The 15,864-nt window shown below is 33.9% G+C and overlaps 2 protein-coding genes and 1 pseudogene across 2 annotated transcripts; 2 read left to right on the top strand and 1 right to left on the bottom strand.

Moving 5' to 3' along the window:
- Positions 1-825: 825 nt before the first annotated feature.
- On the top strand, positions 826-3,884 carry LOC120181130 (transcription factor TGA2.3-like). Its single transcript, XM_039186327.1, has 11 exons — positions 826-1,184; positions 1,388-1,494; positions 1,583-1,656; positions 1,769-1,963; positions 2,142-2,216; positions 2,297-2,356; positions 2,448-2,525; positions 2,611-2,668; positions 2,803-3,074; positions 3,169-3,414; positions 3,505-3,884. Exons 1-11 carry the CDS (start codon positions 1,114-1,116, stop codon positions 3,649-3,651), a joined length of 1,383 nt encoding a protein of 460 aa, XP_039042258.1. The 5' UTR covers positions 826-1,113; the 3' UTR covers positions 3,652-3,884.
- Positions 3,885-4,187: 303 nt separating this feature from the next.
- LOC120181156 lies at positions 4,188-5,906 on the bottom strand (annotated as a pseudogene).
- A 3,121-nt stretch (positions 5,907-9,027) lies between these two features.
- On the top strand, positions 9,028-9,864 carry LOC120181155 (protein PLANT CADMIUM RESISTANCE 4-like). Its single transcript, XM_039186348.1, has 3 exons — positions 9,028-9,376; positions 9,462-9,533; positions 9,632-9,864. The coding sequence occupies exons 1-3, from the start codon at positions 9,028-9,030 to the stop codon at positions 9,862-9,864; spliced, it is 654 nt and encodes a 217-aa protein (XP_039042279.1).
- Positions 9,865-15,864: the final 6,000 nt, after the last annotated feature.

Genomic DNA, 15,864 nt, shown 5'->3' with positions numbered 1-15,864 from the left:
ACATTTGAGGATATTTATAGGAGAGAGGATGAGTGAATAGTCAATATTTAAGGCTTGTGTAATAATGAAACACGTAATAATTCAAGGTGATTAAAAGAAAATATGCCTCATGATACACATCTTCTTATACGTGTCAGATTTTCTTACGAGTATATATTTTATGATCATATCTTCTAATATAACATCAATTCAAACAAAACCTCGTAAATGCGCACCTTATAATCCATCTCGTGAATACACACTTCATAATTAATGTTTTTTTGTTAGAAAATATATTAATTCGATAATAATTAAAGAAAATGTGTCGAGATATAATATTTTGGTAATTTTTTATTTATAAAAATGTCTTTTAAATGAGTCAAAAGCTCCATGTTCATTAATATTTTTTCCATTTCAGAAAGCAAAGGCGAAGAAGACGTACTGCTAGGGGAGGAAAATTAATAGATGACATCTCATCAGCGTCACATCATTAAGGCGCAAAGACACTCTTTCCCAGGGAGCTACTAGGAGCAGAGAGAGTGGGGGAATAAAATAATAGAAGGAAAAAAAAAAAGAATCCAACCCTAAGCTCCTAGTTACTAAAACAAGGCAGTAGCAGTGTACATATACTTCCTCTCTGCTCAGAAGCAGAGAGAGCTAGGAGAAAGACAAAAAGGTTTTTGGCCTTTGGGAGGAAGGAGGGTTTTGTCTTCGGCAGTGGGCTTCTTTGTTACTCACTCGTGCGTGCTAAATATGAACAAAAGAAATGCATGGGGTACTATTCATTACGAAATCAAAGCCTTATATAACATGTAAGAGTTAAGTATTTTTTACAGTAAAAGAAAGGGAGGGTGGAACAAACGCTCAGCAGGTAGAGAATGAGGAAATGATGCTGGCAAAAACAACAGTAGGTGGGGTTATTGGGAAGCTAAAATCCCTACTCTGAAAACGTAATAATAAAAAAGTCTGTTGTGTTTCTTAAAACTGATACGATATCCCTTCCTTTCCTCCATTAAAGCTCCTTCCCCTAAGGATTTTTACTCCAGCTTCTTTGTCTTTCTCTCTCTCTGCCTTCCTTTCTTTGGAACGCAACAGCCTCTCTCTTTATAGTAAACGAGGAAAAAAGAAAAGAGAATGCAGAGCTTCAAAGCTGCAGCAACAACAACTAACCCGGACATGTTTTGCCACTCTTCTTTTTTTCTCAGGTATATTTACTTTCACTTAAAGTCATGGTTTTGGGTTCTTTTGGTGTGGTGTTTTGGAACTACATGTCTTTGATTACAAGGCAATGATTGTATGAGTATCTGAAGAAAAGAAATGAAACAAAGGTGGCTGCTTTTTTTAATGTTCTGTTGGAGTGCAGAGAAAGAAACATGCATTGTTGTTCTGATTGTTTCAATCAAAACAGGGGGGACGATTGTAATAGCCGTCACCAGGCACGTTTCCTGGATCTTGGAGAGCTTGATCACCCAGCTGTTGCTTTTCATCACGATGATGCCGTTGATTTAAGCCCAAGTATTCATTTTTTCCTTATATCTTAATAAAAATGTTTTTTAACTCCTTTTTTCTAAACTACTCTCTTCGTTTATATGCTTACTCGTAGGCTCCGCTTTTAGTTTAAAATCCAGCAATGTTGGTGTTGTCGCTAATAACATACACTATGGCGCCTTGAACACGGTACTCAACCCTTCTACCAACTTCACTCTTTCAACGTAAGTCATAGCCTTTTTTTCTGCATATTTCGTATAGTTTTGATGTTATTTTGCAAATGGTTTTGCTTTCCCTGCAGAGCATTGGTGCAACCGAGATAGTTTCCAGTGGAACCGGGTGTTTGGATACAGGGCAGTTCATGTACCAGAAGGGAGAAGCATTTGGTTCTTCGTTGGGGAATGGACATATTGAAAATTGGGCTGACTCTGGCCTTGCCGATAATAGCCAGCAGACTGACACTTCTACTGATGTTGACACTGACCATAAAACCCAGGTTTTGTATCTTTTCTTTCCTTTGATCATGTAAAATTGCACTGGAAACATCTTTAGGGTAGATAAGCATGGTTGTTTATGATAATGAATAGCTGCTTAAATTAGAGTTCTTGTTTGGCTTTGGTGAAATAGTAATTATCTTGTGATTAGTGGTTGCTGATTCTTAATGGCGTTTATAGCTTAATGGACTTCAACATGGACCTGTAATGATGGATTTGGTGGACCAGTCTAAGTCAAAATGTGGTGATCAAAAGGTTGTTAAACACTGCTGAGTTGTGTAAATCCGTTTTAATGATTGACATCTTTGTGAGTTCATTCTTGTTTGCCACTTCAGATGCTTCGCAGGCTTGCTCAGAACCGAGAAGCGGCAAGGAAGAGTAGATTGAGGAAAAAAGTAATGTGTATTTTGTTTCTTTATTAGTTCTTACCTATGCTGGACAAATGAAGCATGTTTGGATCATTGATGGGTTTTGTCTTTTTGACAGGCGTATGTCCAGCAACTTGAGAGTAGTCGACTTAGGCTTACAGAGCTCGAGCAAGAGCTTCAAAGGGCACGGCAGCAGGTATGAAAATGTATTCGTGTCATCTTTATCATTGGTGTTTAAACCAAAGTATTTTTGTTCCTTATTGTCTTCCACTCTAATGCAGGGGGCTTTTATCACGACCGGACTTTCTGGGGACCATGGTCATTCGGTCATGGGAAATGGTGAGGAGATTTTAGATACTGTTAACTAATTTTTCATTCATACATCTAAATGCTTCATAATATTGCTAGAGGCATATTGTTGAATTCTGGTTCACCTATTACTGTATATAATTCTTACTCTGTCATGCTTCCAGCGGCTCTAGTGTTTGACATGGAATATGGTTGCTGGGTCGATGAACATCAACGGCTGATAAATGACCTAAGATCAGCTGTAAATTCTCATATGGGGGATAATGAATTATGCATTCTTGTTGGGGGTGTCATGGCGCATTATGATGAAGTTTTCAGGTTAAAAAGCTTTGGCACCAAGGCAGATGTATTTCACATGCTCTCTGGTATGTGGAAAACGCCTGCAGAGAGGTGTTTTATGTGGTTGGGAGGATTCCGTTCATCCGAACTTCTCAAGGTGATTAACTACCGGATAATTTTGGTACTATTAACGTGATGCATTTGAGAAATATCTGCTTTGGTTGATGACATTTTGATCTTGAAACTTGTAGATCCTCGGAAACCACCTCGAGCCTTTGACGGACCAGCAGTTAATGGGATTATGTAATCTGCAGCAGTCTTCTCAACAGGCTGAAGACGCCTTATCACAAGGAATGGAAGCTCTGCAACAATCTCTAGTAGACACCCTTTCGTCTGCATGTTTAGGTCCGACTGCTTCCGGAAACATTGCGGACTACATGGGCCAGATGGCGATTGCAATGGGAAAGCTTGCCACATTGGAGAACTTTCTTTACCAGGTAAACAACATGGTATCGCCCGTCCGTCTGTCCTGTATCCGTGAAATTAAGTGCTTATCAGTGTCATTTACTAGTCATTTTGATATACAGGCTGACCTTTTGAGACAGCAAACTTTACAACAGATGCATCGAATTTTAACCACTCGACAAGCAGCCCAGGCACTTCTAGTCATTAGCGATTACACTTCTAGGCTTCGAGCACTTAGCTCTTTATGGTTAGCCCGCCCTAGAAACTGATTTTCTTTCATTCCATGAAAGCTCATTTCCATTTCTTTAATGCTTACAGTTTGGTACATCTGCCTAAAGAAATGGGAGTAATTTAGAAGAGTGTTGTATATTAAGTTAGGATCTGAGGAATTTGTTGTGATTGTAGGTAGGTAGTGTAATTTCACATTTGAGGCTCTATATTATGAATACTTTGACAATGTTGTAATCACCTCAAGTGTAATGCTAACTTGGATAGTTCAATGCTTGCAAGTGTTCTGCTTTCAAGATCAAAGGTTACAGCAATTAAATCATGAAATAAACATCAAGGACTAAGTTTATTATTATACCATAAATCAAATCAAAATAAACGTAGTAATTGAATGGGAATTTCATGCCACAAAACACTAGTCGAATGGGAATTATATACATGGTTAGCTGAATACCATTATACGATACAAATATATTTTTAACTAATTTTATAAATAATATTTATTTTTTATGATAAAACCGCTAATTGAACTATCTAATTTGACGTGTAAATCCACTAATTGAACTATGCCATTGAATTATTTTACCATGCGTGGTACTACAATGGGAGTTGTCACTCCATCTGTCATCCACTTAGCCAAGTTGCCCTCCCAACCTATTAAGAATTAAATTGAGAAATAAGGATAATTAATTAGTGTTTTGGGCTGAAATTGATAAGAATTTTGTGTTAGATTAAGGGTAATTAAGCAATGTGGCATTGTCATTAGTTACCTAAGGAGGGGTCGTCTACGTGAGCTCGGAGTTCCCGGTGCTCTTGACAAAGAGTCCACATGCACAAAAGGTGAGCCACCCAATCCGGCAACGGCGTCTCCGACAACGAGAAATGCTCCCTCAGCTTTATCCCATTTTTCGACCTGAATATCCATCCGAATAGCACGACCCTTGTGGCAAAGGTGGAGGAGGCTGGCCGATCTGCATGCTGCTCATGCAACTTATAATAAGAAAAGACATCCTACATTTTATTGCATCAAAAATTCCAAAACTTGATCAGCAAAAAAAGAGGTTGCTTACCTATTTCTCCTCTATTGATAACCTCGGAATTTTGTCCCATGGTGATGCAAGGACACATACGGGCATGGTTTTCAAAATCGGACCGGTTAGCGAACCGGCTATGCTACTGGTTCAACCCGTCGAACCGGTCCGACCGGTCGAAAGAACCGGACGACGTCATAATTATTTAAAAAATTAAATAAAAATTCCAAAAATATTTAATAAAAAATAATTTTTTATATCACAATTCATATTCAAAGCAAGTCATAACATATATAAGTTAAAAATCATAAAATCAAGTGAAACAAAATGATTCAAATTAACTACAACATAATATTTAAGGTAAAACATATTAAATAATAAATATAATTATATAACTATAATTAAAAAATAAATTTGGGGCTAAAAAAATCATAACAAAATGATATTGTTTGGTTTAATTTTTTTTAAAACAATCTCACATAGCTAAGAAACATAGAAGATCATCCAACTAACTTCTATAAATAATAGAGGTAATTTGACATTCAAAATTATGGAGCCTTTTGGTGAGCATTGAGTGAACTATTCTTTCACTTCAATCAAGCTCTAATTTTAGGCTTCAATCGAGCTTCTAATTTTTTTTTGAGTTCAAGCCTTTTCGAGTTCAAGTTTCAATATTATATTTCGAGTTCGAGTTGAACTTGATAATTTTTAGCTCGTGAGTTTGAGTCGAGTTGAGCTTACTTTTAAAATTTTCAAGTTCGAGTCGAGCTCAGCAATACTCGAGTTCGACTTAGCTCGTTTAACAAACGACGTCGTTTGATTTAATTTAAAAAAAAAACAAAATTGGCGGTTTTTTTCGGTTTTTCCCAGTTTTCAGCCGGTCCGGTTTGAACGGTTTAGCGGTTTCGGCCGGTTCACTAATAGTGGTTCAACCGATCTAAATTGAACCAGACTAGACAACGATTCCCGGTTGAACCGGCCGGTCCGGTCCGGTTTGCAAAACACTGCATACAGGTGAAAAAACCTTCAACAAGAACACCAAACGGAACACGACATCAAATTAAGAACATCAATCGAAACAAAGGGTAAAATAAATTTTTATGGAAAATTTTGTTTGAATTACAATTGTAAACGTCTCTGTAACACTCGTAAATACCGGTTGTCCACAATCCTTCGGGCAATGGCTTCATGTATGCTCGAGACGGAGATGTTTCTTGGTCTGGTCTGAAAACTGGGATTTCAGCTTCGGTTCTATGAAGCATCATTCCGGCTTCTTGCTCCAAACAACAACATATGATCGAAGGAGTGTTTTCTCCCCTTTCGGGATCTTGGTTTTTCTTTTCAATCCAGGAATTGGACAATCGGTTGTTCTATAGAAATGGTGATGAAACTGCAGATACGTGGAACCAATTAATACGTAAACTGCAAACAGAAACATGGTTTAACAAGAGGCTAAATTAATATGCGGAACCGGTTAGCTGAAAGAGAAAATTATGGCCCCTGATATTCACCGTTTGAGATGCTTCGACACCCTGGTTCTGTTCCTTCTCATCTGATTAAAACTGACCTCCAACTTTCAAATCCAACGAAATTGATTCATTAATCGTACCCTATTATGGGAACCTTCCTTGATAACTAGATTTCTGTGTTGAAATCTGAGGGATTTTTAGGGTTTTTGATAGCTGGGCAAATACGATGACGGGGTTTTAATCAAGGCTATAAACAGAAGGATCTTTAGAGATGATGCGAAGAATTTGCATGGCCCCCATATGCAAACCTCGGGACATCTATAATAAGTAACCTTTCTATCCAATGTGAAAGATTCTATATAATAATAATCAGCATGTTTGGGTTGAATCATGTTTAAATTAATACAATTATAATTTTAAATAATAATAATAATATATGTTTTACTTTTTTTTTCCTTCTTTACAATTTGTGTCAATTTTATTGATGAATCTAATTTTTTTTCTTTATTTTTGTTTAACCGGCAGCGACACCGACTTTAATATTGGTTGCCGCCCGCCGATTATCTTTTTTCTTTATTTTTTTAGTATTTTAATAAGAATAATTATATCTTTATGACATGTTATCTGCCTTTATGATACATTTATCTATGTCTTTGTGGCATGTTGTTCTCTACCTTTTGATAACTTACTGTTTTTTACCGTTTTTTTTGTTTATTTTTTTTAGGGTTGGATTTGACATCGCCACGACTGATTAAGATTGTGCTTATTTGTTATCATCATGATCTTCCATGCTTTGGACCCTCGGATTGATTTGGATACGCGTTTTGCGTTCGTCGATAGTTTTCTCACGTCGCTTGACTCTGATTTGCAATTTGTTGGTAGTCTTTCAGTTGCTTCATCACCTTTTGTGATTCGTTTACCGATGCAGTCAAATTTGTTCGAATATTTATTTTATTCGAGTTTTTTGATTATGTTTTTATAACTTTTTTCTTCTTTGGTCTTTATGTTATCTATGAAATGTCATAATTATATTTTAGATTTATGGTTGCGCTTGTAAATTTTCATTATAATTTTGGATATTTTCTATTTTTAATCAAAGTAGCGATTTTCTATCAAACAACAACAACAACAACAACAATAATAATAACAATAACAATAATAACAATAGCACGAACCAACTTACCTCAGTGTTTAAAGGAATCGTTGTTGTTTCTATAGGTCACGGGTTCGAGAACCAGCGACTGCAGCAGGGTGATTGAGCGTTCACTGTCAAATGGTTAAGAGTATTTAGAACATATACTACCTTGTAATCACCTTAGCTTACTAAAAAAATAATTATAATAATAAAATTATATTTAAAAGGATGTCGATAATTTAATTAGATAAATAAATTATTGGACTACGTACACAAATTATATTTAACAGGATCTCAAACGACTATCATACCTTAGTCATAATGTTAACGTTCAACTTAGACAACCGTCAATTTTTAATAGAAAAGGACGAGTTTGAAGCATAATGAATAGTCGAGTGATCATTTTGTAACCTTTAATAATCGAGGGACTCAACAAAGCAACATTCTATAGTCGAAGGACTATTTTATAACTTTTAATAGTCGATAGACCAATACTCTATAGCCAGAAGACCATTTGTGTACTTTACACTAAATTATTTTGAAAAAAAAAATTGTCGTCGTTCTTTGTTGGGTAATTTTTTTGACACCCAAAAATCATTAGTGGATGTCAATAAATTTGTTAAAGTTTTGAGCAATTACCGACAATCTTAGTGCTAAGAATAAAAAGAAAAAGAAAAATAGGGACTAATAATAGTAAGAATCAAAATAAAAGAAAAGAAAAAGCATGAATCTTCCAAAGAAATAAAAATTACAAAAAACAACATAAAAAAAGAAAACATGAATAATTACATGTTAAAGAGAGAAATACGAACCAAGTCAAACAAGGACAACAATACACGTGTATGAGCCTTAGATGTAATAATTCAAAATATATATGTATATATATAAAGATATAATAAACACTTATAAAAATCCATATTCATTCAATTTAAGATTTTTTTAATAACAAATCCACTGATTGGGTATTAGTTGTTATAAGTTTATAAATGTAATACCAATTGAAAAAGTCAACCATCTAAATATTCAAACCTTGACCGTATAATCTCTTTTGTATTTGTATGGTGCCAAGAGTAAGGAAATTACAAATAGAGGGTTAGTCCTAACAATCATAGGCACCAAAAGGCCGTAATTGTATCTGTCTTGGAAGGGGCCTTTGGGAATTAAGGATATAAATTGTCGGCAGTTTGGCCTTTATAATTGGTCATTGACTTTGGGCCATGAGAAGAAGAATCACACCGAAATAAACTTTATATATATATATATATATATTAATTGAGGTAATTACATGGTAGTATACGTTCAAAGATAATTGTTAATTTTTTGATATTAGACACTCACATTTATGTCATATATGGTGCTCGAATTAGATCCTCAATGAATAATAATAATTATTTTATCACATAGACACTTGATTTTTGCCACCAAAATAAGCCTAGTCTCCCTATTGTTTAAATGGTTATAAATATTAAAGAGTGGTTGTCATCAAAATTCAAGAATGTAAAATAATATTCAATAACTAGTTGGTAGGTTGATATAGAATCAATGTATGAAAGTCAACTAAAGCTATTTTATTACTGAAATATTGGGGTTCTTAGTGCAAGATTATTAGTATAATTAACTTGATTAAGATAGCTAACAAAGCCAGCGAGGATTTTACTTTCTGTCATCACAAGTCAACTAAATGAAACCATGTTGATTAAGCCCTTAAGTCAACCACGCCGGAACTCATATCTCCTATAATTTAGACACAAAGAGAAGACCTAGACACTAACCGAGTCGAAAATGGGAAGGCTGCCGATGGAATCCCAATCTCAGTTCCAATATCCTCAGCCTCAAGCCGCCTATCATCCTTATCCACCGCCGTCACAACAGCATCAAGCCGCCGTAGTTTATCCGCAGCCTCAAAATAGTGTTAATGTTGTACAGGCTCCACCGTACCATACAACCAGTCCAATGTCGCCAATGCCACAGAGCCACCCTAATGTTGTTCCCACAAACGGTTCATTACAGGGAGGATTATCCGTCGGAACGCCCGTGCAACATCGGCCGATGCCTTTGCGGCTAACAAAACCGGTTCACAATGTCCCTTGGACCACCGGGCTCTTTGATTGCATGGATGATCCAACCAACGGTGAGTCGCCTTTGTAATCACATTATATCGATCGTCATTCAATCACTTTTTTACGGGAAAATTTGTGTGATTTGGTTGCATGCAGCTCTTATCACGGCCGTATTTCCTTGTGTGACGTTTGGGCAGATAGCAGATGTACTTGACAACGGGAACACAAGTAATAGTATAAACTAAAACTTCGATATTTTAATTTTAAACCACTTGGATTGCTCTTTTGACTGATGATTTGAGCTACTAATATAAATATGCATGCAGCTTGTGCCACTAGTGGGATTGTTTATGCCTTTGCACCGTGTGTGGTGTCCGGACCCTACCGGAAAAAGCTCCGGCAGCGGTTTGGGTTGGTAGAGGCGCCGGCCTCGGATCGAGTTATTCACTCCGTGCTTGAACATTGTGCTCTCTGTCAAGAATATCGAGAACTCAACAACCGAGGGATCAACCCTGCTCTTGGTATATTTTTCTTCTTCTTACAAACAAACTCCACCTAAGTCACAAAATATTTATATGTATGTTTATACATTATTATCTGCAAAACACACATTAATCACATCTAATAGTCTGCCATGACCATACATACATATGTATAATGATTACTTTTTTACAGGACATCACGGAAATTTAACGAAACAACATACTGTAGCCCCAATGACGCCGCCAACGAATCAAATGATGAACTAAATCAACTTATGTGTCGCTTTTCAAGTGATTTGAATCGAGTAATTATATTATTCTCTATCTGTTTTTTTTTTTCCTTTCTTTCTTGTTAGTGCATTATTCTCCTATTTCATTAAAAAATAATGGCTTAAACAAGTTAACTACGATGACTTATATAATATATTACTGTAGTATCTATAATTATATTTGTATGAAATTTATGATTGAATTTATTGTTTATAATCTCTATTACTCCTACAATCTTGATTTAATAAATTTTAAGATAAATTATGTAAATAGTCTTTTAATTATAAGAATTTTTTAGTATAACGAGAGATAAAATTTGAGTGATCATTTCATGATAAATCAATAATATAAATCATTGTAATATAAAATTTTCGAAAGTTCAATGATAAAAAAGTGATTTTTTAATTTAATTTATCTCAAATTTAACACAGTTAACTTTTGTATAAAATATTATATTTATGGCACGTAAACTAATATTATTTATTATCAAATTACTAATCACAAGGTAAAGTAGTTATAATTAACTCACCAAACAGAAAATATGAATGATGGATTGGGAAGTAGAGCGTGCAAATTTTTCTGTTCCTCGGGAAGCCAGCTATCCACCAATGACTAGGGATGAGCATCTAACTCGAACCCGACGGGTTCCGACCCGACGGGTTCCGACCCAACGGGTTCCGACCCGACGGGTTCCGACCCGATCGGGTCGGGTTTTTTATGTGGTGGTTGGTTCGGGTTTAGGGTGAAAAAAAGCCGATCTGACCCGAAAAATATATATAATTTTACCCTATATATTTAAGAATAATTACAATAATACACCTCCATATATTATGTTTTTTTAATTTAGTCACTGTTTTTATTGAATAAAAATAATTTTATTATTATTTCGGGTCGGGTTTTTTAAACTATCTATCGGGTCGGGTCGAGTGAAAAATTAATTTTGTCGGGTCACGGGTGGAGGTCCCCTTCTTCTCTGGTCGGGTCTGATGGACCAAAAATCCGACCCAACCCGACCCATGCCCATCCCTACCAATGACATATTAGGGGTGTTAAAATCCGCGTAATTGATTTCAGGTACCGGATCTTTGGATATTAGATTTTTTGATTTGTGTCTCGATCCCGATGTTGTTCTAAATACCTGAATTTTACGGGTACCCGTAATTCGGGTAATCGGGTATCTAATTTTTATTTTTTTTAAAATTATTAATTTTTTTAAATATAAAACTTACATTATTAAAAAATATTATATTAATTATTAAACATACAATTATTAGGTGAGTGGGTTTATTTTTTAATTTTATTAGTTTAATTTAATATATAAAATTATTAATAATTAAATATGTAATATTATAATATATATAAAAAATAATTATAACTGGGTATTCGGGTAACCGGAAAAATGGAATTTTATGACCAGAGCCCGACATAGAAAATGTCGGGTCGGGTTTTTTTTTATAAAAATACCCAATATTTTAATTCGAACAGTCTGGTTGTCGAGTCTAGTCAATCGGGTCGGGTATTTTTGAACACCCCTATGACATATGTCATACTGCATGGCTTCAATGACGCATATTAATGTTAGGGTGGACACGTGTCTATTATGAAATTGTTTAGAATTCGAATTTTCTTCTTTAAAATTTAAAGTTTTCTTTATTAATATATGTGTCTCTACCTTGAAATTTTATGATGTCTACCATGAAATTTTATCGTGTTAAAAATTTTATATTATTAATATATGTGTGCTGACTTAATTTTTTCTAAATCCACCACTGCAGGGCTTAATATTCATTATTCTTAAATCTATAGACATTTATTGTGTAACTAAATCTTATTGTAATTCGACGTAAAAACAATATACTTTTTCAATTAAGTGTAAATATAATCTTCTAATTATATTTATTTAATTCGTAAAAGAAGATATAAGAATCGGAACAATTATACATATAATTATATTTTTCAGTTTTTGTAACTGTTGTTATTATTTTTATAATAAATAATAAAAGGTTTATATACATACAGTTTTTTTCTTATAACATCAATTTTAAACATATTAATGTTTTAACTCTATTTTTATTTACATATATGCGTGTGAAATTCTTATATATATATTATTTATTTATTTTTACTTATAACACCAACTTACATTTTTATATTATTATTGTTACACACTGGTTTTATAACATATATTAATTATATTATATATTTAGAATACTATTTTTTAACCCTACTAATTTTATTTTTACTAGTGATTTTACTGTCAAGCACTTTATTTAATATTTTAAAAAATTAAGGATTTAAGGTTAAAATATATTATAACATTTATTATAATCATGAACGAACGTAAGATTTTATGTTAAGTATGTGAAATTCTAAAATTTTAAGAATAGATGAACTTATAAAATTTTAATGTGACAAAAACATATTTTCAATATAAAATACATAAAAAATCTAAAATATATAATAATTTTAAATTTTCACGAGGACAACTACCACACTTGTCCCCTCATTGAACTATCCATGATTATATTATAATTAAATTTATTTATTTTTATTAAAATAGTCATCTATATTAATATACATTATAATTAAATTTATTAGAATAGTTATTTTTTCCTTTAATGCAAAATTTTAGAAAGTTCAAAAGACATTTGAAAATAGTAAAAATATTTTAAAACTATGCAATATTAAAAAACATACACACATATATATAATATTTAAGGCATTAAAAATGAAAAAATTGAAAAATCGGGAAAATTGAAAAAATATTAAAAAATAGATAACATTTATTAAAAATCCATTACTTTTTTTCATTAGTTGATAAAAATAAAAAATATCTTTTAAAAAAAATTAAGATTCAAAATATCATTAAGTACATTATAGGAACTATTCCAGTTATAATTATGTTCCATTACAAGTGAAGCCATGTGGTTAAATCTTATTGGCGGATCCAGAAATTAAAAAAAATGAGGTCTAAAATTTTAATATATATTTTTTAAAAATAGGGTATGCATAATTTTATTTTTTCCATTTTTCCTTAACATATTAAACTAAATTTTACTTTTTTTAATAATTGGGATGAAATTGGCCCTAAGAGGCTTAGTGCATCCACCCAGGTTAAATCTAAATCTGTCATCACACTCAAAACAACAATATTTTGTCCAAAATTTAAAAAATGGGAGTTGCAGACAAATCAAACTAGAGATCATTTATGGGATCAAGTACATAAATAATACTTTCGCCTAATGTTTGGTTTACAAGAATCAAACTAGAGATTATTTATGGACCAATTAGTTTAGAATATTGAAAGTACCGCCACCCTAGACCTGGTTTAGTTAAGATCTGAGGGCGAGGTTTTGGTCAACCTCGTTGTTCGGTACCTTCATGTTATGGTCCATGCCTTGGTGTTCTTGCTCAAATGAATGTTCCACGTGCACCTAACATCTCATTTCCTGCAAAACCATACGACAAACCTGTTACCTGTCTGTAATATTTATCTGTTTGTTTGGAAAATATGAAGAGTTTATGTCTAGAATTATTAATCCCTTCTTATATCTTACATCGTTTATGAAAAAAAAGGCTCCTTCGTAGTTGTAACCCTAGATGATGATCAAAGCTTTTATACGTAAATTTGATTATAGGGACAGTGGATGGTAAATTTGGATGTAATGATTTTAGACTAAATCTTTTTTTTATTTGGACGTAGAATTGTAACCGACGATTCTATGTAGAAGGGTAAACTTGAGACGACGAGCACTCGAGCAGTATATGGATGAAGAGAAGAAAAGATAATTCAGGCCTCCCTCTCTCGTCATGCTTGGTGATTTATATTTTAACCCTTAGTGTTGGTGTAAGATATAGGGTCATGATGATGATCTTATGCTGACATAACAAATAGATACGATTTTCAGATAGTAGATTTGATTTTATAGGATCACATATGAGTCTATAAGTGATCGTGTCGAGATACTAACAGGTCGAAAGATATGAAATCCCAAAGGCTCGGTTTAGTGGAGGAGTTCTTTCGGAGAACTCTTACTCTAGGCTTTGATCGGTGAAGAACCAAAGATTTTGATAGGCTGGGAAATGACAATGAAAATGAGACTCGTGGAAGGGACCCAAAAGAGGTACAACAATGATGAAGTTATAAATATTAATATCTAAACCCTAAATACTAATAGTCATGTTATTGATTAATGGAATGCTTAAAACTTTTCAGATTTAAAGACAGAATCAAACCCTAAATACTAATATTCACAGTATATACCTGTTCGGAGGAGTGAGTAATGTTGAGGGTTTGTGTTCCATGTGGGAGGTTTGCTTCCATACTTCTTTCACCGAGACGACGACGACGACAAGGTTCAATGTATATAATACATGAAGTCGAAGGTTTTAATAATACATAGAGGGAATATTTTGGTGGTTGAATTGAATATGGTTGAGCCATCGTTCCTTGGTGGTTGGATTGAATGAGATTGAGATTACGTGTGTACCCTAAAATCCGAATTTATTTATGTGATTTGTTTATTTTACTGAAGGTGCCTATACTGAAATTTTATTTGTACTCATCCCATAAGAATTTTTTTTGTTATTAATAGATATGTGCTCACCCTGAAATATGTTGGAAAAATTATATAATGTTGGAGCTTTGAATGAGAAATTGATCCAAATATTGTTGAGGAAAATGTGAAACCAATTGTTGGTTCATAAATGTCACTACAACAAAAGTGTTCTATAGCGGCGTTTTTAGCGGCGTTTGGAGAGTAAACGCCACAAGATATTGAAATATAGCGGCGTTTATAATCCAAACGCCGCCAAATGATAATATAGCGGCGTTTCTTCAAAAAACGCGCAATAGAGTAGTAATTTAGCGGCATTTTTGGAACAAACGCCGGTATAGAGTTATTTATTATGGCGTTTTATTAACAAACGTCGTAAAAGAGTAGTCATTTAACGACGTTTTTGTACAAACGCTGCTATTGAGTATTAATGGTGTGGCGTTTTTTGATAAACGCCGCAATATTATTGTATCTAGTGGCGTTTTATGTACAAACGCTGCAATATATTGGACATATAGTGGCGTTTTAACAAAAAACACCGCAATAGAGAAGAAATTTTGTGGCGTTTTAGGCCAAATGCCACAATATAGCAGTAAGTTAGCGGCGTTTATACCTCAAACGCCGCAATAATTAATACTTTCGTGTCGTTTTTAGACAAACGCCACAATAGTATTAATCAATAGTGGCGTTTTTTTATAAACGCCGTAAAAGTATGTGATATAGTGGCGTTTTGCTTAAAAATGCCGCAAAATGTTAAATATATGGTCCTCCTTTTCTCCTACCTGAACCCTAAAATCATTTTAACTCTTCTTCCCTCAAACCTTATTCTCTGGTACAACAACAGGCTGAGAACGATTCCAAGCGACGTCGTCTTTTGAATGTCTCGGCGACCAAATCGGCCATCTGATCGACGAACTATAACACAATTGCACGATTTGATCCTTCTTAAATTAATGATATTTTTCATTTTTGTTTTTGTGGGTATTCTGAAAATGGGGAAAACCCAGAAAGCTAACGCATTGAAAAAAAAGGAGCAGGTGTTGCCTTGAGTAAGAGAAATTATCGTAGGAATGTCTGTGTGGCGTCTTTGCTCTGACGATGGATCAAATTATCGTTGGGAGGCTATCGGTCCGGTCTCGCCGTCGAAACTAGATGATGACCAGAAAGGAACTTCTATTGCTCCATACCCTTCCATGGTTGATCTCGTACTTGAAGGTAATAATCTATAAATCTTTAAGCCGCTATATACTA

Source organism: Hibiscus syriacus, unplaced genomic scaffold, assembly GCF_006381635.1.
Source record: "Hibiscus syriacus cultivar Baekdansim isolate YM2019G1 unplaced genomic scaffold, ASM638163v2 tig00112517_pilon, whole genome shotgun sequence".
Taxonomy (NCBI): Eukaryota; Viridiplantae; Streptophyta; class Magnoliopsida; order Malvales; family Malvaceae; genus Hibiscus; species Hibiscus syriacus.
This window is presented reverse-complemented; position numbering and strand designations above follow the sequence as displayed.